The sequence below is a fragment of the Giraffa tippelskirchi genome, chromosome 3 (assembly GCF_054371585.1).
Source record: "Giraffa tippelskirchi isolate mGirTip1 chromosome 3, T2T-mGirTip1v1.2.pri, whole genome shotgun sequence".
Lineage (NCBI taxonomy): Eukaryota > Metazoa > Chordata > Mammalia > Artiodactyla > Giraffidae > Giraffa > Giraffa tippelskirchi.
The window spans coordinates 92,442,471-92,467,601 of record NC_137277.1 but is presented as its reverse complement, the minus strand read 5'-3'; the positions used below and the strand labels follow the sequence as shown (position 1 = coordinate 92,467,601).

At 39.7% G+C, this 25,131-nt stretch overlaps 1 protein-coding gene and 1 long non-coding RNA gene across 20 annotated transcripts in view; one reads left to right on the top strand and one right to left on the bottom strand.

Moving 5' to 3' along the window:
* Positions 1 to 25,131, bottom strand: part of TTC21B (tetratricopeptide repeat domain 21B) — a 218,128-nt gene that overhangs the window by 89,216 nt on the left and 103,781 nt on the right. For 10 of the 19 annotated variants that reach the window (XM_081581236.1, XM_081581227.1, XM_081581223.1 and 7 more), the window contains 2 exons: positions 21,977 to 22,044; positions 19,718 to 20,267 (listed from right to left, as the gene is read on the bottom strand). In XM_081581236.1, the coding sequence (XP_081437362.1) occupies positions 20,190 to 20,267; positions 21,977 to 22,044 (146 nt within the window). In that variant the 3' untranslated portion in view covers positions 19,718 to 20,189. Of the gene's footprint in view, positions 1 to 17,884; positions 18,127 to 19,717; positions 20,268 to 21,976; positions 22,045 to 25,131 lie in introns of those variants that run through there. The other 9 variants (XM_081581230.1, XM_081581229.1, XM_081581234.1 and 6 more) reach the window with 2 other exon arrangements.
* On the top strand, positions 2,413 to 4,260 carry LOC145542435 (uncharacterized). The gene is made up of 3 exons (XR_014079851.1): positions 2,413 to 2,621; positions 3,484 to 3,632; positions 4,107 to 4,260. It is a non-coding gene; the product is annotated as an uncharacterized LOC145542435 (long non-coding RNA).

Genomic DNA, 25,131 nt, shown 5'->3' with positions numbered 1-25,131 from the left:
ATTAATTTTCTCCTTTTAAAAATGTATCTGGTTGCACTGGGTCTTCATTGCTATGCATAGGCTTTCTCTAGTTGTGATGTGCAAGGGCTACTCTTCATTGTGGTGCATGGTCTTCTCATTGTAGTGGCTTCTCTTGTTGCAGAACACAGACTCGAGGGCATGTGGGCACATAAGCTCAGGAGTTGTGACTCATGGGTCCTAGAGTGCACAGGCTCAGTAGTTGTGGAGCATGTGGTGCATGCTCCATGGCATGTGAAATCTTCCTGGACTAAGGATCAAATCCATGTCCCGTGCATTTGCTAGTGAACTCTTATCTACCGTGCCACCAGGGAAGTCTTACTCATTGATTTTCTGTCCAGATGATCTGTCCATTGATGAAAATGGAGTGTTATAAATTCCCCCACTATTATTGTGTTACTGTTGATTTCTCCTTTTATGGCTGTTAGTCCAGTGGGAAGTTGAGAAGGGACTTCAGTTTAACACCTTCCTCAGGGAATTCTGACACAATCCCCAGGGGTTATAAAACCCTTACTGTTTTGAGAATCAGTAATCTGAATAAGGACTTCACAGATGGCACTAGTGGTAAAGAACCCACCTGCCAATGCAGGAGACATAAGAGATGTGGGTTTGATCCCTGGGTCAGGAAGATCCCCTGGAGAAGGGCATGGCCACCCACTCTAGTATTCTTGCCTGGAGAATTCCATGGACAGAGGAGCCTGGTAGGCTACAGTCCATAGAGATGCACAGAGTCAGACATGACAGAAGTGACTTAGCACGCATGCATGCAATCTTTGAATAAAGACAAAAAAAATCTATGTATTTACTTCATGCCAGGTTAACAAATTTCAAGAACATGGTGACTATAGGCTACGTTCACATGGCATTCATGATCCTACATTTAGTAGAGCTTTGAGGGATAGCTGTATCTATATGTTTGTCTGTCTATCTCTCTCTCTCTATTTTTCCTTGTTGCAATGAAAGAGTTATCCCTATTCACCACGTGGTTGTGATCACCAGCCTAGGAAGGCTATCCAGAGGGTAAGGGTCTGGTCAGGCCACAGGATAGAGAAGTTTCACTTTGGTATATTTGCTCAGCAGTTCTAACCAAAGATAATAAACCAAAAATCAAAGTCATATGTTTACAGTAGTATTAATTGGAGTCTCAGGTCCAAGTAAATAATATAGACCTTTTACTCAGACGGTTGGCTCATAGAAGGAAGAGGTCGGGCCAAATGTGGCTGTGAACATTTTTACTAGCACCTGAAACAATTAGCTTTAGTAATCAAACAACTGCTGCCTGACTGTCTTTCTGTCCCAATGAGGGAAAACTATATGACAATGCAATCTCCTTAGAGATAGGTGTCATTATTCCACCAGTGGATGCTGTTGTAGGTTCCCTCTCCCTGTTCAGAATCTAGGTATTTCTTTCCCCAGGGGCCAGGAATGGTGGCTGCAAATGGTTCACAGCTAAGCCCCTCTCCAGGAATTATCCTTGACCTAACATTGTCTCCCCTGCTAAGGGGAGGTGAAGAGCAGCCCACACACAACACAGGGCCAGGAGGAGGGTGAAATAAAGTGAGGAATAAGCTTCAATGCTAGATTTAATAGAGTGTCAAAAAACTCAGAAATCAAGATAAATGATATTTTAATGCACTATTTTTAAAAATCAAGAATGTAAAGAATCCATACTACTCAAAATATCACAATTATAAATAGAGACAGTATCAGTAATAACCAATTCCTCCTTTTACCTGAGGCTCCAAAATAACCCTGCACAGCATTGCTACTTATTCTTTTTTTTTTTCCCCCTTTTTCTGAGTGGGGGAACCATACCACATGACTTGTGAAACCTTAGTTCCCTCACCAGGAATCAAACCTAGGCCTTTGGCAGTAAGAGTGTGGAGCCCTAACCGCTAGTGTGAAAATGTTAGTTGTTCAATCATGTCTGATTCTTTGCGACCCCCTGGACTGTAGCCCACTAGGTTCCTCTGTCCATGGAATTCTTCAGGCAAGAATACTGGAGTGGGTAGCCATTCCCTTCTCTAGGGATCTTCCCAACCCAGGGATTGAACACGGGTCTTCAGCATTGCAGGCAGATTCTTTACCATCTGAGCCACCAGGGAAGCCTATAACTACTGGACCACCAGGGAATTCCCTTACTTATTCTGTCTTTATTCAATATGTTCATTGCAGAATTTTGCATTAGTTTAGATTTTTTAAAAATAGTGCAACAAAATATTATTTACCTCAGTTACTGAGTTTTTTGGCACCCCTAAATTTTGTCCTTGAGGCGAGGGCCTCCCTTGACTCACCCTAGTTCAAGCCATGGTAAGTGGTATCAATACCTGGCTTGTTTGCCCCACAGGGAGACAATGCTGAAGGGTCACCTAGCAACACAGTCCCTATGGGCTCAGCTGAGACCTGTCTTGTGACTTCATCCCAGTCTAGTCCTGCTTCCCTCAATCCCTTAACAGTGTTATCCTCAAGAGGACTCCTGCAGGCAAGTCTCTGAGTCTTTCTTCCTAAAATATCCCACAGGACAGGTGACAATGGAAGCTCAGAGAGGCTGAGGGACTTGCCCAAGTTCTCAGAACTCCTAAGTGGTGGAGATGAGAACGCAGGTTAGTATAATTGAAAGCCAGTGCTCCTCATCGTAACATCCTGTGGTTCTAGGCCAGGATTTGGGACAATAGTCAAGTAAGCCAGGTCAAACCCAGACATTAACAATCCCCATGCACTCCTCTACTGAAATTCCTAATTATGGACTGGGAATCATGCTTTCTGATTTTAGGAAGTAAGCCTCTCATTGTCAGACCACATGGCAGGCAGAAAAATCCATCCCCACCCTTCCAAGATACCAATATCCTACCCTAAAGCCTATGAATATGTTAGCTTACATAGCAGAAAGGACTTTGTAGATGTGATCAAGTTAGGGATCTTGAGATGAGGAGATTACTGCATTTGCAGGTGGGCCCAACATAAACACAAGGGTCCTTACTAGGGCAAGAGGGAGGTAGGAAAGTCAGAAAGAGATGTGATGATAGAAGCAAAGGTCAGTCACGTGATCGTGGGCCAAAGAACTCATGCAGTCTCTAGAAGCTGGAAACATCAAGGAACAACTCTCCTAGAGCCTCCCAAAAGAAATGCAGCTCTGCTACCACCTTGATTTTAACCCCTTATATAGGACCTGTTTTAGACTTCTGACTTTACAGAAGTGTAAGAAAATCAGTGTGTGTTATTTCAAGCCCTCAGTTTGTGGTGATTTGTTACTACAGCGATAGGAATCTAATAGACTCCTAAAGCACGGCTTTTGCCCTGACATCATGGCATCACTCACATCACTCTGAGTTGTCATGGATCCCAAACAGAAACTAGACAGAACCACAAAGGAATCTGATAACGTCTTCTCGGTGGTATAACATTTTTTAAATTAAAAAAATAACTTGAATGTGTGGAAGGATTGATGATCTGTTCTGACTCCAGATGGTCCTATTCTCCTGGTGACAGATGGAAGTCCAGGACAGGCAGCGCCCATCGATCCACATGAAAGGAGGGGAATGACTGATGTGACAAGGCCAGCATGACACAAGAACTCTTCAAAGCACACTTTTTGCTTTTCTGATTCTTTAGAGGTATCTTTTGGTTGAACTGTAGATATTCCTTTCCTATTACAATTTTAGTTCAGAACCAACTGTTCTGTTTTTCTTCTTTCCTTGCTTTACTCACAGAGTTGAGAGTTTAAGATCCTCCTGCTATTTGAGCAAAAGTAGACATTTTGTTGTTCTTGTCATTGATTAGATTTGGGGTATGAAATGCCATCAAGGTTTAACATGAAAATCTGAATACTGAAAACATTTTCATTTTTAGATTAGTTATATGAAAGAGGGCTTCTTTGGTGGCTCAGAAGGTAAAGAAGCTGCCTGCAATTCAGAAGACCCAGGTTTCATCCCTGGGTCAGGAAGACCCCCTGGAGAAGAGAATGGCAACCCACTCTAGTATTCTTGCTTGAAAAATCCCATGGGCAGAGGAGCCTGGGAGGCTACAGTCCATAGGGGTCACAAAGAGTCGGACACAACTGAGTGACTTACATTTTCACTTTCTTTCAGATGAAAGAGGACAAAATACTTTGGCTAGAAGCCAAAACAAGAGAATTTGGGGCATCAGGAAAATATCTTGAACAGAAACAGAAAAGAGCGGGGCTTCACTCCAGGCAAGGAAGGGGTTCCAGGATGGGGACAGACAAGAAGAGAGAGGAAATCACCATGTATATGAGTAGGCGTTGTTTTTGTTGTTCAGTTGCTCCGCTCTTTGCAACTCCATGGACTGCCACATGCCATGCTTCCCTGTCCTTCACTATCTCCCAGAGTTTGCTCAAACTCATATCTGAGTCGATGATGCCATCCAACCATCTCCTCCTCTATTGCCCCCTTCTCCTCCTGCTCTCAATCTTTCCCAGCATCAGGGTCTTTTCCAGTGAGTTGGCCCTTCACATCATGTGGCCAAAGTATTGGAGCTTCAGCATCAGTCCTTCCAATGAATATTCAGGGTTGGTTTCCTTTAGGATTGACTGGTTTGATCTCCTTGCGTCCATGGGACTCTCAAGAGTCTTCTCCAGCACCACAGTTTGACAGCATCAATTCTCTGGCACTCAGCTTTCTTTATAGTCCAACTCTCACATCTATACATGACTACTGGAAAACTATAGCTTTACCTAGATGGACCTTTGTTGGCAAAGTGGTATTTCTACTTTTTAATACACTGTCTAGGTTTGTCATAGCTTTTCTTCCAAGGAGCAAGCATCTTTTAATTTCATGGCTGCAGTCACCATCCACAGTGATTTTGGAGCACAAGAAAATAAAGTTTCTCACTGTTTCCATTGTTTCCCCATCTATTTGCTATTAAGTGATGGGACTGGATGCTGTCATCTTCTCTTTTTGAATGTTGAGTTTTAAGCCAGTTTTTTCAGTTTTTAAGTTTTCACTCTCATCTTTCACTTTCATCAAGAGGCTCTTTAGTTCTTCGCTTTCTGCCATTGCTGCTGCTGCTGCTAAGTCGCTTCAGTCGTGTCCAACTCTGTGCGACCCCAGAGACGGCAGACCACCAGGCTTCCCCGACCCTGGGATTCTCCAGGCAAGAACACTGGAGTGGGTTGCCATTTCCTTCTCCAATGCATGAAAGTGAAAAGTGAAAGTGAAGTCGCTCAGTCGTGTCTGACTCTTCGCGACCCCATGGACTGCAGCCTACCAGGCTCCTCCATCCATGGGATTTTCCAGGCAAGAGTACTGGAGTGGGGTGCCATCACCTTCTCCGTTTCTGCCATTAGGGTGGTGGTATCTGCATATATGAGGTTATTGATATTTCTCTCGGCAATCTTGAATCCAGCTTCTGCTTCATTCAGCCTGGCATTTCACATGACATACTCTGCATAGAATATAAATAAGCAGGGTGACAATATACAGCCTTGATGTACTCCTTTCCCAATTTCGAACCACTCTGTTGTTCCATGTCTGGTTCTAACTGTTGCTTCTTGACCTGCATACAGGTTTCTCAGGAGGCAAGTAAGGTGGTCTGGTATTTCCATCTCTTTAAGAATTTTCCAGTTTGTTGTGATCCATGCAAAGGCATAGTTAATGAAGCATAAGTAGATGTTTTGGAATTCCCTTGCTTTCTCTATAATCCAATGGATGTTGGCAATTTGATCTTCAGTTCCTCTGTCTTTTCTAAATCCAGCTTATACATCAGGAATGTCTTGGTTCATGTACTGCTGAAGCCTTGCTTGAAGGATTTTGAACATAACTTTCCTAGCATGTGAATGAGTGCAAGTATATGGCAGTTTAAACATTCTTTGGAATTGCCCTTTTGGGGGATTAGAATGAAAGCTGACCTTTTCTAGCTCTGTGGCTACTGCTGAGTTTTGTAAATGTGCTGATCTATTGAATGCAACACTTTAACAGCATCATCTTTTAGGATTTGAAATAGCTCAGCCAGAATTCCATCCCCTCCATTAGCTTTGTTTGTAGTAATGCATTCTAAGGACCACTTGACTTCACACTCCAGGATGTGGCCCTAGGTGACTGATCACATCATCATGGTTATCTTAATGACCTTAATTTGGTCATTAAGATCTCTTTGTACAGTTCTTCTATGTATTCTTGCAACTTCTTCTTAACCTCTTTTTCTTCTGTTAGGTCCATACCATTTCTATCCTTTATTGAGCCCATATTTGCATGAAATGTTCCCTTGGTATCTCTAATTTTCTTGAAGAGATCTTTAGTCTTTCCCAGTCTATTGTTTTCCTCTATTTCTTTGTTCACTTAAGAAGGCTTTATCTTTCCTTGCTATTCTTTGGAATTCTGCATTCAGATGGGTGTATCTTTGCTTTTCTCCTTGGCCTTTGCTTCTCTTCTTTTCTCAGCTATTTCTAAGGCCTCCTCAAACAACCATTTTGCTTTTTTGCATTTCTTTTTCTTGGGGATGGTCTTGATCACTGTCTCCTGTCCAGTGGTATGATCCTCCATCCATAGTTCTTCAGGTACTCTATCAGATCTAATCCCTTGAATCTATTTGTCACTTCCACTGTATAATCATAAGGGATTTTATCAAAGAATATAATCACTGTGATTTCAGTATTGACCATCTGGTGATGTCCATGTGTAGAATTATCTCTTGTGTTGTTGGAAGAGGGTATTTGCTATGATCAGTGTGTTCTCTTGGCAAAACTCTGTTATCCTTTGCTCTGATTCATTTTGTACTCCAAGGCCAAATTTGCTTGTTATCCAGATATCTCTTGACTTCCTACTTTTGCATTCCCAGTACCCTATGATGAAAAGGACATCATTTTTTGGTATTAGTTCTAGAAGGTCCTGTAGGTCTTCATGGAACTGTTCAACTTCAGCTTCTTCAGCATTAGTGGTTGGTGTATAGATTTGGATTACTGTGATGCTGAATGGTTTGCTTGGAAACAAACTGATCTTGTTTTTGAGACTGCACCAAGTACTGCATTTGGGACTCTTTTGTTGACTATGAGGGCTACTACAATTTTTCTAAGGGATTCTTGCCCACAGTAGTAGTTATAATGGTCATCTGAATTAAATTTGCCCACTCTGGTCCATTTTAGTGCATTGATCCAAGATGTTGATGTTCACTCTTGCCAACTCCTGTTCGACCAATTCCACTTTACCTTGATTCGTGGACCTAACATTCCAGTTTCCCATGAAGTATCATTCTTTACAGCATTGGTCTTTGCTTTCACCACCAGACACAACTACGACTGGCTGTTGTTTCCACTTTGGCTCAGCCTGTTCATTCCTTGTGGTGTTATTTCTCCGCTCTTCTCCAGTATCATATTGGATCCCTACCGACCTAAAGGACTCATCTTTCAGTGTCATATCTTTTTTCCTTTTCACACTGTTCATGGGGTTCTCAAGGCAAGAATGCTGAAGTGGTTTGCCATTCCCTTCTCCAGTGGACCATGAGGAGGGGGAGTGAGGGAAAAGGGGCAAGGGGAGGTGGTTATAGCAATGCAGGTGGGACCTTGAGCAACCTTGCAATATTCTTGTCCAAATGTGTGCTCACAAGATACAGTTCTACTCACGGGAGCAGAGACATCACTGGGAAACCTTAGCTTTTATCCAAATGTGCATCCCCTGTCCCTGAGGGCTCAGTTAGCTGTACTTGCTTTCTGCTTTTCCTGAAGTTTTCACTCCATCAGCTAACATCTTGTTTGGGTCCTCCCTGAGAAAAGGATTCCTATCCATTTCCTTAAATTTTGCTGTGTCTCTAACTTCTTCTCACCTCACAATGCCCCAGGTCATATACAAGCTCAAGAGAAAGAAGGTGATAGGGGAGGGGTGAGGGAGTCCTGGACTTAATGGAGTAGCATAACAAGGAATCCTTAATGGAGCCAGCCTGATTGACTCCCCTTCCAGCATCTCCCTGTCTTTCCTATGAACTGGGATAGTAGTTAATGACTTCCTTTTACCTGATAATAGTATAATGTGTAAATGTAAGAGCCATCTTGCACAGAGGAAGAAATATAAAGGTCAAAAGTCTTGGTATACATCAACATATTTGAAATTGCTTACTAATCAATTTGGAGAAGCAGGGGTCTTTATGGTGGCTTTCTCCCTGACTTGGAAATGTACTGGCCTGGGCAGTTATCATGTTGTTGAGACACTCAGCAGTACACACTCCACTAATCTCCTGGTTAAACCGAAATAGTACAGCCTGGTACAGTATAGGTCTGGTAGAAAGAAAATAGGTGGAAGAATTATGCTTTTGAACAAGTAATTCATCACATTGAAAGTTATTTTATTAGAGTTATTTTCTCCATTTTTTAAAACTAAAATTTGTGCTATTTTGTATAGTTGGTCATCTATGCTAGTGCCTGGGTAACTTTTTTGTTGTTGTTGAACACTGGCTTAAGTACTGTGGAGTGACAGGTGCAAAAGGATCAGATGACGTGCTTGTTGAGGAGCCTGTGGGGTTGTCTGCTCAGCAATGTTCTGATCCGTTGGGTATGGTGGGTGACCTGTTGCACTGGGTGGCCTCCCTCCTTACCATGGGGTGGGGGCTGGGTTAAGGGACTTATACTTGAGTCTCTGCCTGTGGCTAAATCTGTAACATGGACAGGAGCAGTGAAATGTCTATGAGAGCTGAAGAAAATGTCTGTGTAGTGAGTGTTCAATTTGCCCGGTGCAGAATCAGTCTTCAGTGAGTATTGAAGTAGGTGAATATGGACACAGCCAAAGCAGCAGAGGTTGACAGTCCTGCCCGCATTTCAGTCTCTGGTTCCAGTTGCTTCCTGCTCCTTAGCTTCAGTGCTGACGTCAGTAAGCCTCATGATCCTCGGAACTTTACTCTTAACTCAGGACATCTTATGTTGGTTTCTATTTCTAGCAAACTGTGATCACTGTTAATAATGAGGAGCTTGGGATTAACTTTGAGATAAACATGAAAAAAGCCTATAGAATTTATTCTCTTTATATATGTGTGCGTATTTACACGTGTATGTGCATGTCTGTGTAGTGTCGTGTGTGTATGTGCATGTATATAGGGATATCTGCACATGATTTAGATAAATTCATCAATGAACCTGAACTCTGCCTTATGTCTAGAATAAAGGAGTAAGACTAAGTGATTTGAATTGTTAACAGGTTATGTTTTCTAAGAATGATGTCAATAATTTGTTAATAAATCACCAGAAGATATTCTGTTGCCAGATAAGAGAGCCCAAGAATAGGCACTTTGTTAGATCTTCTGGAAGTTTTTCTTTGGTGGTCACACATTATTTTAACTTTGCGCATGGAAGGCAATCTCCAGTCTGAGGAATATGGTGACTGAAGGTGCTGGAAACACCTGTTTGGGTAGAATAGCAAAATTTAACTGTAAAGTAGCAGCAAGACTTTTTACCCTAGAAAACTGGCCCTGGAGGCAAACTATGAGGAGTGCCATATTAGTATGGACAGAATATTGGTGGGAATGCTGCACCAAATTGGAATGCCCACAGGGTGGATACCAGCAGTAGGCATCCCTGACTTGGCTGCCTTCTTTTTGACTGGACTTTAGTATCCATCACACATCAAACAGAATGCTGGGTGAGGCCCAGGTGTTCAGTGATGATTGAACGCTGTGTTTGATAAGCTAAATTCATAACACCTGCTATCAGTGTTTAACCCCTTCCAATGCCAGGTACTTTACATATGTTTTCTTATTTCATACTGTCAGCAATTTTCTTTTCATTCCCTTTTTAAGTGTTAGGAAATTGGGACTTAAGGAATGAAAGAAACTTTCCCCAATCACACTGATAAGTGGCAAAGGATGCAAAGTCAGGTGGTCTGACCTCAAAGCCTCAAATGCTCTACTGCCTCTCTTTTCTCAGCCATAATTGGAGGCAAGTGAGAATGGGACATTTGCTTTATACCTGATTTAACTCTCAGTTATAAAGACTTCACAAAACCATATGGATCTGAATCATAATGTTCTCCTGAATAGCATCAGTAGCCTAGAAAATAAGGTTACGCATGTACTCAGTTGCTAAGTCATGTTCCACTCTTTGCAACCCCATGGACTGTAGCCCACCAGGCTCCTCCGGCCATGGAATTTCCCAGGCAAGAATACTGCAGTGGGTTGCCATTTCCTTCTTCATGGGATCTTCCCAATCCAGGGATCGAACCCTCATTTCCTGCATTGGCAGGAGGATTCTTTACCACTGAGCCACCTGCGAAGTCCACAAAATAAGATTAGGAAATCATAAATGTTTCAAAAATTGTATGTCAGTGTTGTTACAATGTGGAAATGCATGGATTTCTAGCTGTAATTTTTGCTGTGTATTTTCAGAGTGTCTGAAAAGTCAGCATATCTTATATAGCACTCGTCTCAACGTGGCTCAGCTGTTCACGTAGGCTTTCCTGGCATGTGTCATTGTTCTCCCTTCTCCTATATGCCCTAAGGTAGGACACTTCTGCCACCCACTGAAGTTTACTTCTAAAAAGCTAATAGCTTTAGGGAGTAGCAGAGGGGTTAGTTATTTTTTTCAAGTTATTGTGGAGAAAAGGGAATAGAGGAGGTTCTTCCCAGATGTCTGATTTCTAGTCAACATGCTGCTTGAGTCCCTGGTTGAACATGTTTCAGCCATCCTGTGACTAAAGGAGGAAAACACTCCCGCCTCACATCGCTATGGTAACTGATGCTCAGCAGGCAGTTGCAGTTTCATTTAACATAACTGGCTTTTAGAACTTGAGGGGTAAGGATGCTTTCATGTAAGAGAAAGGGGACAACGCGCGATTTAATTAATGTGCTTCAATTTAACATAGGGATACAGGTCACTTTCACTGTTTGACCGCAGCATGTATAGCTCTGTTTTATATGTGTCAGATCTGAAACATCAAAAGGTGGAGTATTTCTCTCATCCTGTGTGAAGTGCACAAAGTGGGCCGAAAAGGAGACAGGGGTTGTGCTGGAGCCTTTGCAAAAGGTTTTTCACTTTATAAAACCATCTCGGCTTGAGAGTGTATAGGAGAATTGCTTCCTCTTCTCACATCCACAAAGGAGGCCTGAGAGATGGGTTGCTAGGCAACCCCACATGGAAGACTGGGGCGCTTTGAAATTAACATAGCTGACCTCCCCATCATCTCTGCAGCTCTGCTATTCTAAACTATTTTGTGAGGCCGTAGAACTCAAGAAAATAGATATAAAATGTAAATACAAAAATAAAGAATAGGGGAAATAAATCTGACTTTTTCAAGAAATGACCACAATTCACTCAATGAAAAAATGAAAAAAGGCAGCAGTTTGAAAAAGCAGGTTGAGGGGAAAATGGTGTTAGTTGCTATAAACCAGAAACTAGTGTTTTGTTTAACAGTCTCAGAAGAAAAATTTCCTAACTGTTTTTAGAGATATTCATAACTGCCATGTAAACCATCACAGCAAAGGGTCTGAAAATACCTAAGGGCAAACAAAAAATAAATCTATTTATGGTCATATATATCTACTACATATTTTATTAAAAAAGAAAAACAAAAACACTTCATCTCTCAATCCTCAGCACATGATATTTTGCTTAAGCTCCAGTCTCATACTCTTTTTCCTGCCAAGGCATCATTAATATGACACTGGTTGGTGTGGGAAGGGATAGTATTTATTTTGCAAGTAGACGAATATTTGGAAGGAATCTGCAAAGCTGGTCTATGGAGCAGAGCACATCCTCCTGTCATCAATAAATTATTCAGTTTGATTTTTAAAATACTTTATACCGCTGGGAAATGCTTATGGTAACATTTTAAAATATGTTGTGAAATTTATAAACATTAAAACCAATCAAAATTGATGATACTAGGAAAAGTGGGGGAAAATCCTGAGTTCTTTTCAGTACGCTTGTTTTTTGTGAGTCTTAGGGTGAAGCAATTCTGAAATTATTTCCTCAATTGAAGAAATGAACAAATATGATGAAGTTGTTGGGACTCAGGGTCACACTGTGGAAGAAAGGACATGCAGATGAAAATTCGGGCAACACAGAAAGAACCCTATGGTGATAAATTGGATTTGGAAGAGTTGGTATAATTTTGTGACTTCTAAAATGTTTCAGTATGTGTGTTTTACACCTGTATATGTATGTATACATACACACATATATACATGCATGTGTTTTCTATTTGCTGAAAGGGTTTAGCAGCACTTCATCCAAAGTGGCAGTGAACACACTTTGCACTAAGATCTTCATTTCTAATACATTGCCCCACTCAAGGGAACCAGGGCTTCTTAGAGAAATGGCTGATTGCAGGCCTGGGACAGGGTAATTAGAAGTTGAAGCTGGGATATGTTGTTGTTAGAAAGTAGGAAAGTTCTTTAAAAAAAGAAAAAATTGGCAAATGATGTGGCTTCTGTTGGCCAAATCTGAAACCATTTGAGCACCAAAATAATTAAAGGCATTAACGAATTATGAACCATTGAATAATGGGAACTCATGAACACATACGATATTAAATAATAGATGAATTAAATATGTAAAAAATAATAAGGAACGGGCTCTTGCTTATAGTAAATGCTAAGGGCTGACTGGAATATGTAGAGAAAGTAGTGACATTAGAATATCTTCATTTGTAATCATCATGGGGAATATCAGATCAGGGAGGAATCATACTAATCTAGGGGAAATTTTTGAAGGAGCAGAATATCTGTATGATCTGAAAATGTCTCCTCAAAAATCGGTTATTAGTTGCAAGGGAAAAAACAACTAGATAGTAGAAAAATGTGACTGTGACTGTGGAATCAAAATTAATGTCACCAGTGAGGGCAGATGGACATGTATGTTTCCAGATGAGACACCTTGAGGACATCACTTCACTTATACAATATTATGGCCAGAAATGCTCAATTCAGATTCAATCTCAGGGAAATATCAGACACACACAAAACACAGGAACACTCAAATTTAAAAGGGGGGGTCAGAGAACTGTATTTTCAAAAATGGCTGTTTTATAAAAGGCAGAAGGTGGCTGTGGAAATGCTCTAGATTAAACAAGACTAAAGACATGACATGTAATATCCAATCCCAGAATGTAACTCAACTGGAGGGAAAAGATGCTGTAAGGGATTATTACTAGATCAGCTGGCAGTAAAGAGTAGCAGGTTAAAAGTTTTGTATTTATCTTGAACTAACTGATGTTCATAACTGTACTGTGATTATATTGGAGAATATCCCTATCCTCAGGAAATATGCAGTGATGTACCTAGGAGTACAGAGGCAAGTATGATGTATGCAACTTACTCTCAAAATGTTCAGAAAAAAAATTTTATGCATAGATGTGTATATGTGCATGTGCAAACATATGTATAAAATTTGTACACACAGAGAGATGACACAAATGATGAAGCAAATGAGGTAAAATATTACCAATATTTTAGTATCTGGGTAAATGGCATGTGGGTGCTCTTTGTACTTTTCTTATTCATGAAACTTCTTTAAGTTTGAAATGATTTCCAAATGAAAAGTCTAAAAAACAAATCAAATTTTCTTTCTGTGGAAAAAACCCAATTTTTATTGGAACTAAAATAATGAATATTTACATTTTAAGAAATCTATGGCAATAGCAGTTGCTTAATGCAAAAAGATATTACACTTCCTAAGCGACAGTAGAGTCACTAGTTTAGCACAGAGAAGTGACATCAGGATCTAGACACATCTCATTGGTCCCATTTTTTCCCCTAGCCTCTATGTGGTCAGTGTTCCATCACTTTAACTTTGCTCTTGGGTGCTCTCAATAGTCTGGACTTTTCCCAATCCCTGTATCCCGCTCCAACTATCCTTTGCAGCTTGTGACTTAAGCTAATGTGAAAAATTTGCCAACAGTATTTCAGGGAAGTATATGTCAGGGAGTTTTCATTCATTGGTTAGAGTAACTTCAAGTATTTAAACGGCTTAAAAAGAACATTTATGTAACTGCTTAGCATTTTAGCACATCTTTTTCCTCCAGTGTTAAGCTTACTGTGTTTTTCAAAAAAGTTTAATCTCTATCTGTGAATCAGGACCTCTTACCCATTATAAGTGAGGATACCACTGCACACTTCACAGCCCCGCTCTTAGTGTTTCAGGTGTCTTTTTTTTTGGGGGGGGGAAGCTTCTTACATCATTTACCGATTAAAAATAAAACTAGCCTGGCTTTGGAGCATACAAATAGTAATTACTTTCTCAAAATATACTTGTTTCTTTAAAAACAGAGTTTCTTTCACATTGCCAAAAGAATTTTGTTTGAAGATAAAAATAACATACACACTATTTGGAAACAGCCTGGTTTAAAGATTGCCATAGACTCTAAGGTTATACCACTCGGAAGGAAGACATTTAGAACCTGCTCATTACTCAGCTTTCCTCATTTATGGGATCAAATTGCTTTTATGGGCAGCATGCCAGATTCATTTATGTGCACTGCAAGGCAGATTGTAGAGTCAAGCATTTCTCTGGAAAACATCTGGTTCTTAAGAGTATTAAAAGGTGGGTAACACTTTTTTTGCTCATAACTATGATGTACGATGTTACAGTAACTCCCCCCCTCTAATCTGGCAGGCAAACTCCCAGCAACCACAAACAGGAACCTGGAAGTAAGTGAAAAATACTTCAGAGCCCAAGGGAAAAACAGAGGCCCCCAAATTCCATGCATAGGAAGGAATGATACTGCCTCTAGGTCAAAGCCCATTTTAATTATTATGAAACTGATGGAGCCAATTAGCATAGGGCTCCTGGACCACCTTTATCCATAATAACTCTTTCTAGTGATTTTGTTCCTTTACTCCCTTCACAAAAATCACACATCCCTCCAAACTCTAATTCTTCTAAACCACCCCCTGGACCCCTTTTCCTACTCAGGCTTCCTCCTCTGCTCTTATACATTCAGTATCTACTTTCTCCCATAAATATTCCAAGATACTCTAGTATAATAGCTCCTGTCTTAAAACACAGAAACTAAAAATCTTTTCATAAACTTCTGTAGCCATCACTCTATTGTTCCCTTACCCTCAGCCCTACAGCCAAACACTTCTCTCTCCTGGCTCTAGTTCCTCCCCTTCCACTCATACTTTGTTCAAATTAGGAGGAGGGTCCTCTTCCTGCAAGGGGTGCAGTTGAAGGTGTGTGACCCAGAGTGTTAGCTTCTGCTCTGCTCCCCGTCAGTTGGGTCACCCTGCCCAGGTCTCACACCACACAACCATTGTGGCCGTGTATGATTTTGCTTATTTCCTCTGGCTTCATACTAATCACCTTTGGTAGGATCATCATTAAAACTGTTAACTAGAATCATGGGAAGTGCAGAAAGAGGGTTTTGCTGTCTTTCTTTTTTTTTTTTAGTATTTAATTTTGGCTGTGCTGGGTCTTCGTTGCTGCACGGACTTTTCTCTAGATGTGGCAAGTGGGGACTACTCTCTGGTTGCAGTGTGCAGGTTTCTCATTGCAGTGGGTTCTCTTGTTACAGAGCACGGGTTCTAGGCACACAGACTTCAGGAGCTGCAGCACGTGGTCTCAGTAGTTGCAGTTCCTGGGCTCTAGAACACAGACTCAATCGTTGTAAGGCACAGGTTTTGTTGCTCCAAGGCATGTGGAATCTTCCTGGATCAGGGATCGGACCTGTGTCTCCTGCACTGGCAGGCAGATTCTTTACCACTGAGCCACCAGGGAAGCCCTCTCATTTGTTTTCCCCTGTGGTTGCAGGACTGTGCTCTTCACTCACTTTGACGGGGTACTCGCATCTCCCTTAGTAACTCCTGGGCTCTCCTGTTATCAGTGCTGCTATCAGTACTCTCCCATTTCCATTTTCTGGCAGAGTACTTTTCTAACTTCTACTTCTTGAATCTTCTTTGACAATTGAAATAAACCAGATTACGTTTTGTTCAAACCATTAGTAGTAAAGTGTGGGTGTTAAGAGTTGAAAGAATGTCAGTGTAAGCTTTTGTTTAGTTTTTTTTCTATTCATCTTTGAGAAAGCTATTCTTTTTTTAAAAGGAAAAAAAATCCTTTCTGGCAGGGAGATATGTGTTCATTGCAGTTAACTTCAAAAATGGCACATTTCTCATCACTATTTCATCACGCAGATATAACTACCATTAAAAATTGCATTAGTTTCATTAGTTGTGTGTTGTCTATGTGTATATATATATATACAATATATATCTATCTATACATCTATTTGGGTTTCCCTGGTAGCTCAGCTGGTAAAGAATCTGCCTGCAACTCAGGAGACCCTGGTTTGATTCGAGTCGGGAAGATCTCCTGGAGAAGGGAACAGCCACCCACTCCAGAATACTGGAGAATTCCAGTCCATGGAGTTGCAAAGAGTTAGACACGACTGAGCGACTTTCACTTCACTATATATCTACCTATTAAGCAAATTAATTTTATATGAAGTTATGTTTCCTGAATTTTCACTTGTTTTGTAAGACACCCAGCAGTTAAAAGTCTTTGAAAAAAGTTTTAAAACATGAATAGTTAAAAAAAAAAAAAAAAACTTTGAAAACAGCATTTGATGACCACATAGTACTCCATTATCAGGTAAACTAATATATTCAACCACTTCACGTATATTGAATGTTTTGACAATAACCATAAAACCTAAACTTTTTACTTTTACCAGTTTTTAAACCAAAAAACCTTGAGAAAAGTTCTGACTGTCTCTTATGATGTATCTCTCTAAGTGAGATTTCCTGGTCAAAGGATGAAATCTTAATTCATACCACCAAATTGCCCTTCAGAAAGGGTGCATGACACTTCTACCAACAGAAGATGAATGTGCTGCTTCTTCCACTATTGCTAATCTTTCACTAAAAACAACAACAAAAAAATAATAGCATTTTCTACTTTATCAGCACTAGCACAGGTTACATGATCCTGTTAAAAGGCTCTTCACTTATCACCAGACCCAAACTAGGACAGTTCCTCTCAGTTTTAACTGGTCTTTTGGTTTCCATAGTGATTCTATTATCTACCCTAGTGCAAAGTTTAACCTAGCTCCCTCAGCTGTCCATGCATAAAACCCTTCTTTCCAGAATTGCTCTAGGTTCTTGACTTCTGAAAAAGAAAGCTATTTCCTTTTGGGATCCAGTTCTTCATACTAGCCGACCTGAGGTCAAAGGACGTTGAACTTACAACTGCTTCCTTATTATGAGGGTGGTGGTATTCAAACCCCAGATTCACAGAAAATCCTTTCATTCATGTTGTGTCCCTCCTTTTCTATCTTACACGTGGACCCTAAACTCTCATTGAACATGCTATGGGAACTGATTCCTTCAAGCAGCAATTCAGTTCGAGTTCCAGCTTTCCTGGATGTGTGATCTCGGGCATGTGAACAAGAAAAACATCAGAGATTAGCAAGTGCTAAATAGAGGGTTTAAACAGGGTGAGAGAGTACAGACTGACATGATGGCTACTTTATAGAGTGTCACTGGACACGGACAGGGCCTCTGCGCAGGGGATTAATAAACTGATAACTGAGTGAAACAAAGAGTAAGCCTAGAGAGGGAAGCTTGGAGACAGTGAGCTGGGGATTAGGGAGAGGAGAGCAGGAGAGAATTCCAGTAGAGGAGGGAAGGGCAAGTCTGTTCAAAAATTAGATGAAGTGAGATTTACACATGTAGAGTGCAACATAATTTCCGGTTGGGGTTGGAAGAATGAGAGAGAAAGAGGCAAGAAGGGAAGGGGAGACCATGCGTGAGAATTCGACTCCTGTGTGCCTGTGCTGCTGAGGGGCCTGACTGGTCCTGTCAGTCTCACCCTGGTCCTTGTTGTCTCTTTTCTCCTGTGAAGGTTCTTCTCGGTTGCAACTACGATTTGACCCTGTTCAGTTTATAATAATAGAGCTGCTATTTATTAAGAGCCTAAGTGAGTAAGATTCATTATAGGTTTTATGCAAGTTCTCTCATTTAATTCTTAACAGCAACCCGAGGAAGGTTATTATCCTGATATGCTGCTTTACGGATGAGAAAACCGAGGCTCAGAGAGCCTATGTCACTTGAGAAAGGTGAACCATCTAGTAAGTAGCAGAGTCAAACTTTAAAGCTAGGACGGTCTGACTTCAGGTCCACATTCCTCAGCAGAGCACGACACTGCTTCTCACTTAGGCTTCTCTTCAGTAGTTTCCACATCTGTAAGAACGTTCATTGACTCAGTTCTTGTTCCTCATTACCTAGCCATCTCTGTGATAGAACACTCAGTTTCATCTGCTAGCCAGATGCAGATAAGAGAATGTTTCTTACAGACACAGTCTCTCTTAGTTATGGAAAGCATCTCAATTTAGGAAAGGCTGGTGCAAAATCCAGGCTCTGACAATTTTTCTGTGAGCTTGGGCAAATTTTAGATTGAGCTTCGTCTCATTATCTGAAAAATATTATTTCTCTAGAGAGCTGGTTGAGAAATAAAAGACATACTTTAAAGAAAGTTCCTAGGATAGTATCTAACAAATGGCAGAATAAGTGGCTGCTTAAGAAACAAAAACAAACTCCTCATTTTATAGATAGGAAAACAGATTTGGAAATGTCTTGCTGGGAGAACAGATGTTCTACTTTCTCCATCCAATTTCCATGTTTCTAGCATTCTACAAAGCAGGCTCACTGGAACTGCTAAGGGTATTCTGTTGTATTATGTCCTTAACAATGTCCATTCAGGTTGAAAGTTTTTCCCCCCTAAATTACAGAGAAAGATAATGTGTCACAGTGCCAGATTTGTAAAAGAGCGATAATGATATCTGTATCACAGGACTGTGAGGACAAAATGTAATAAGATGTGGAAGTGTTTTAACAGACATGAAATATTTCATAAATGCTCTAATTATGAAACATTTCCATGAAACACCATAACTAAAAATGATTAGAAATCTTATAACACATACTTGGAATTAAAAGGACTCTGGAAAATTGCAGAAGTGATCTGAAATAAGAATGTAATTCAAAAGAAATAAACATTGAAGTACTTTAGGAAAAGGAAGTGACTTTTAAAAACTGTTTATTGAAAATGCAGTTAAAATGGAAGACTCTGTTTATTGTATTTTTAAAAGCAACTGAAAAAAGATGTAGATACACTAAAAATGATGCTAAGAATTGAGTTTATGAAGATCAGGTTTATGCTGTGCTGCTGTGGTCAGATGCTCAGCTGTGTGACCCTATTGGACTGTAGCCCACCAGGCTCCTCTGTCCATGGGCGTCTCTAGGCTAGAATACTGGAGTGGGTTGCCATTCCCTTCTCCAGGGTATCTTCCCGACCCGTAGATCGAACCCGCATCTCTTGAGTCTCCTGCATTGGCAGGCAGGTTCTTTACCACTAGTGTCATTTGGGAAGGTTAAGTTCAATTCAGCGTAAAGAGTAAGTAACTCTGTGGGGGCAGGAATGCTAGGATAGTAGGGTATGCGGTTGCTTTTTCCGTGGTGTGCTTCGTGAGTCCCTGCTGACTGAAAATATTCTCTATCAGGTGTCACAGTGTCTAAAGTTACACCAAAAGACCTTGCCTTTGGGCTAAGGTTAAATATTGTTATAAAGGTCTACCTATTTAATTTCAAGTACCGGTTATTTCTTAAAAGAACCTCACTGGCATTAAAAGCAGGAAGAATCAATTCAGCAAAGAAGGGAAACTCACAAACCCTCTTCATACTTTTCCAAAAGATTCTTCTAAGAAAGTCAGTTTCTGTAATACTATGCGTTAACATGGGTAGCTTACCCTGAATTTGCAAAACTTACCATGTGTTTTGAGTTCATAAATTTCATAAAATGTTTATTAAAAATGTTTTCTTTTTTATAAATATTTACAAGGAAACTTACTCAAACCTTTGAATAACAGAGAATATCACAAAAATGCTTAACAGAGACCAACAGTATTTTAAACATAGTTCCTGAAAGAAACAACATCCCTTAGAAAAGATATAGGGTACTTACCTATCTAGATTTTAACAAAATATTCTTTATAGAAATGGCTTATAATCTTTACCACAGAAACACCAAATCTGCACCTAATCAAGAGAGTCAATTAAATAAATCAGCTCTCATTCACTTTCTCCATCGGAAGACATCCATTTAACACAGTGTTTCTCTTTATATGCAACAGCAGCCTCTGCTGGAGAAAGTATGCTTTCTAATACAAAGTATTAGCTTAAACCTATTTCATACTAGAAGAACTCAGATTCTTTCTATTTCTTGATTTGAAAAGTTAAAATAATTTTCAAGGTCTTAAAGATGTGCGAGCCTTATCAAGTATATCCTTTCTGATTTTGGGGTAAGTTGGATGTGCTTCAAGAACCTGCAAACACACACACAAACAAAATAAAACAAAAACTTAACTTATAATTCATTATCAAGAACTAGGGAGCCACAAAACTTACTAGCAATGGCATTACAGTTGAGATTACATTATAATAATACTGCAAATACAACAACACTTTTTAAAGGTGACTTCTGAGATGTGACATGATGACTTATTTCTATTAACAGTAATTAGATGAAAATGGTAAAAATGTACCACTATATGTGGAAAAATACAATAAATATAATTATTTCCTTGATAGATCAGTTATAGAAAACAGTTATGATCAATGATTTAAGATACTTTTTAAAATTTAGCTATTTGTGCATGATATTTAGGAGAAGGCAATGGCACCCCACTCCAGTACTCTTGCCTGGAAAATCCCATGGACGGAGGAGCCTGGTAGGCTACAGTCCACGGGGTCGCTAAGAGTCGGACATGACTGAGCAACTTTACTTTCACTTTTCCCTTTCATGCACTGGAGACGGAAATGGCAACCCACTCCAGTATTCTTGCCTGGAGAATCCCAGGGATGGCAGAGCCTGCTGGGCTGCTGTCTATGGGGTCGCACAGAGTCGGACACGACTGAAGCGACTTAGCAGCAGCAGCAGCAGCAGCATGATATTTAACAAATCCTTAGAGATATTTTTACCCAGGAGTACACATCAGATTTACCTGGAATGATTTTGAAACATACAAATTTCCAGGTCTACTGAGTTGAAGAGTAGGGTGATAGTCATAAAAAAAGAAAAATCAAAACTCCACAAATGACTCTAATATATAACCTTAACCTTAATGTGAAATGTTGCCTTACACAGAGACTCAGTAATCAATAGCAATCACTGGAGCCAAGTATTCACTATAATGATGCTGACATGTTATCTGGGATAAGGTACACTACATAATTCTCTGCTAAGGTGCTTTTCTTGGAGCTCCCAACAATATTTAGTACAACGCCTTGTATGAATATCAATGGGACAGTGTATATATAAAGAAATTGCAAATTCTAAAATTGCAACTCAAAAATTTGTCATTGGCAAGGGATCGTTTAGTCAGAAATCAATTGTCAGTCGCTCAATCATGTCTGCTGCTTTACAACCCCATGGACTATAGCCTGCCAGGTTCCTCTGTCCATAGACTTGTCCAGGCAATAAAATTGGAGTGGGTAGTCATTTCCTTCTCCAGTGGATCTTCCCAACTCAGGGATCGAACTCAGGTCTCCTGCATTGCAGGCAGAGTCTTTACTGTCTGAGCCATCAGGAAAGCCCAGAAATCAATTACAGAAGTGTAACTGAATGGCTTCTAAATGACAAAAATACCTCTTTAATTTATAAATCTGAATCCTCTAATAACCAGACTTGGACACAAACATAAGAACTTCTATTCAGAACAGTGACCTGGAGAATCTATAACAATATTCAGATATTTTCTGACTTAAGGATTAAGTTTGTTTAACATGCTTCTCCTCTGGCCTTCTTCTTTAAATTGACAAACATTATTTGAGTCCTAATTAAAACCATGTTTTTGATTTAAGTAAACTTTATTTTCTAAACTTTGAAAACCGGTAATTTCTTCCAGATGTATCCGACGAGGCACTGAACCAAAACAGTACATCCTCTATCTCTATTCATGTACAATTTGATATTAAACAAAAGTAGGATATAGCACATCTGAAAAATTTTAAGAAATATGAATTTAAGTGTTACCTGGTGACATACGTCAATTGCATCCACATATCTTTTTGCTTTTAAGTAATTAAATGCCAGTTTGTATCCTGTAAAGACAAAACCCCCAGCAATGATATAGTATTATTTATTTATAGAGCACACTGTTAGTACTACCTTTCTTGCCTTCCTCTTTTGTTTGCTTATGCTAATATTAGAGAACTCTTAGTGGAGGGTGATGACTGTACTATGATAGAAATGATAAGATAACAGAAGGTGGAAAAAAAAAAAAAAGGTGGAGTGATATAAAAGGAGAACAGGTACCAAAGAAAATGGAACAAGGGACCACCGTTGGGCTAGAAGATGGCCGGCCATCCCACAAATATGGTTTTGCAACTTACTAGAAAAGTCCCATTTGTTTCAGATTACAGTAAAAACTGATCATAGAATAGTAAGTGATAACACAGCTATTCCTTCACACAGTACTGATGTACTTAACACATTAGGCAAACTGGTTCCTGAGGTTTACATTCCGTTAGGAAAGAACGTACGTTATTTAAGTAATTATGGAAGTAAGTGAATGATTTCAAAACTGAGATAAAAGCTATGAAATAAAGGCACAGGCCAAGAGCACTGTACTAAGAAATCTGGGGTGGGTGTCAGGCAATGTGTGAAACCTGAGGGAACAGGCATAATGTAGGCCAAGGGGGTGGGAAGAAAGAATTCTGTTAGGCAAAGAGAACTGCACATGGGAAGGCCAGTGGTAGAGGGAGACACAGCAGCCAAATGGACCTGGAGTGCAGGAGGAGCAGAGGGCAGTGCAGCAGGGGGGTGACTCAGAAGGCAGAGGGTTAGTCATTAGATGGCCACCTCAGCCACAGGTGATGTTGAAGTGGCACACTGCAAGGATTATTTATTTATTTAAAATTTTTAGTTATTTATTTTTGGCTGTACTGGGTCTTACTGTGCACGTGCTTCTCTAGTAACTGCAATGAGTGGGCTTTCTCTAGGTGTGATGAGCAGGAGCTACTCTTTAGTACTTTGCGGTATACTTTAGTACTTTACTCTTTGCGGTGTGTGGGCTTCTCACTGCGGTGGTTTCTCTTGTGGAGTATAGGTGCTAGGTGTGCAGGCTCAGAAGTTGTGGAACATGGGCTTAGTTGCCCCGCAGCATGTGGAATATTCCCAGACCAGGGATTGAACCCATGTCCCCTGCATTGGCAGGCAGGTTCTTAAACAGTTGGACTACCGGGGAAGTCCAAATACTGACATTTTTGAAGAAAGTTTTAATACATTCTTAATAAATAACTGTTGTTCTATAAAAGAATGCCAATTTCATCTCCTTAGTTTCTTCAGTAGTAAGCAAACTAAGGAGATGAAAAAGTAGATTCAATAAATAAGATATAACACAAGGTAAAATAATATATAACTAATAAATAATATATTTTCCTTTACCACTTAAAAATATGAAAAGGAAATTTGAATGCTGCTCTTGGACTTAAAGGACCCTTAAAGAAAATTTTTAGAATTTCAAAACAATGTTTTAAAAGAATTATCGGCTAATGCAATCATGGTAGCAAGAAGGAAGGGACAGAAATTATCTAAAATTCATAGTATTCAATTCACATACACAAACACATACACAATTAGAAATGTCCAAGATGAAAACAGTATCAGAGAGGTAAACTTGATATCATTAGAAAGGAATTATAAAACAGAATAATAAATAGTTTGTGACATTTAAAAAGGAAAACAACTTAAAGATGTCATGCCAAATATGGAAAGTAGAGCCAAAAAAACCTAGACCTAACTTTTGGTTTCCGGCTTCCTGACTAGCTTTGAGACCTTAGGCAAGTCACTGTTAGCTGTCAATTTCAAGTTTCTGCATCCAAAAATGGGGAAGATAAGCCTGCTTTCTCTTAATGTAAATTTAAAGATCAAATGAAATACTTGTGAAATGCTTTAAAAAATTTCACAGTACTACACAAATACTAATTTTTTTTTAACTGTGTAAACACTAAATTAGAAGCATAACAGTTGTCATATTGAAACAACCTTGATCATTTCCTTAAAAAAAAAAATTTAGAGAGGAAATGAAGAGCTACACATGGCAAAGAACATGTGTACCACAGTTTCATTACACCTGTCAGGCTTCTAAGAATTCAACTCTTTGTGTAATCAGGAAAAAAAAAATGCGAGAGAGCTTGAGCTCATGAAAGCAAGAAAACAAAAACACAAACAGTGTAAACAGCCTATGACTGTCACATAATCTGGCAACGACTGTGAAGAGAGAAACACGACTGTGTTCTCCGCGCAGTGGATCTCAGTTCCTGGTCTTTCACAGTGACAGTGCTCAAGCTTGAATTCTATGAAAAGAACACAACTGTGATTTTTAGGATTTCCTGACAAATGAAAAAAATGCATCATGAATTTGGCCAGAAAGACTTGGGAGTATTGGATGCAATGATAATCTTAAAAAAAGGAACTGTAAGAATTAATTGAGAGCCTCAGAGAAATGTCTGCTAAAGAGAGGTCAGAGGAGCTGATAAAATCACCTATAAAGTTCAGAGAACACAATGAAAGAACGAGTGACCTGGAATCTATTTGCTGTTCTTTGAAGGAACAGAATATTTAAATAACTAAACTTCTAATTGCATTCCTTCTGGGGAATAAAGCATTGGAATTAAATATATTTTAAGGATTTTAAGGAATTTTCATATTACAAGCTGACTTTATTCTGTAACATGAGCAAAACTTGAGAAGGGAAAATACTATCTACAAATTAGTTTCTGTGCTCTGAACAAGTCTAGTAAAATAACAGACCTGAGAAAAATAAAAGGGGTAGGGGAAGTCCTGAACTGACAGCAGTAAGTTTAAAGATGACCTATATGACTGTAGATTAAATCTGAGTCATTATTGTGACATAGATGCTAAAAAGACAGATGTCATCTTGAGTTGAATTATCAACTACTCAATGCCTCATTTAAAAAAAAAAAGCTTCATTATACATAAATTCGTTCTTAAATCACACTTAACAATTTTTTCATTTCTAGTACAATAGATGAGGAGGGACATGGACAAATATAATCAGTTCAGTTCAGTCGCTCAGTCGTGTCCGACCCTCTGCGACCCCATGAATTGCAGCACGCCAGGCCTCTCTGTCCATCACCAACTCACGGAGTCTACCCAAACCCATG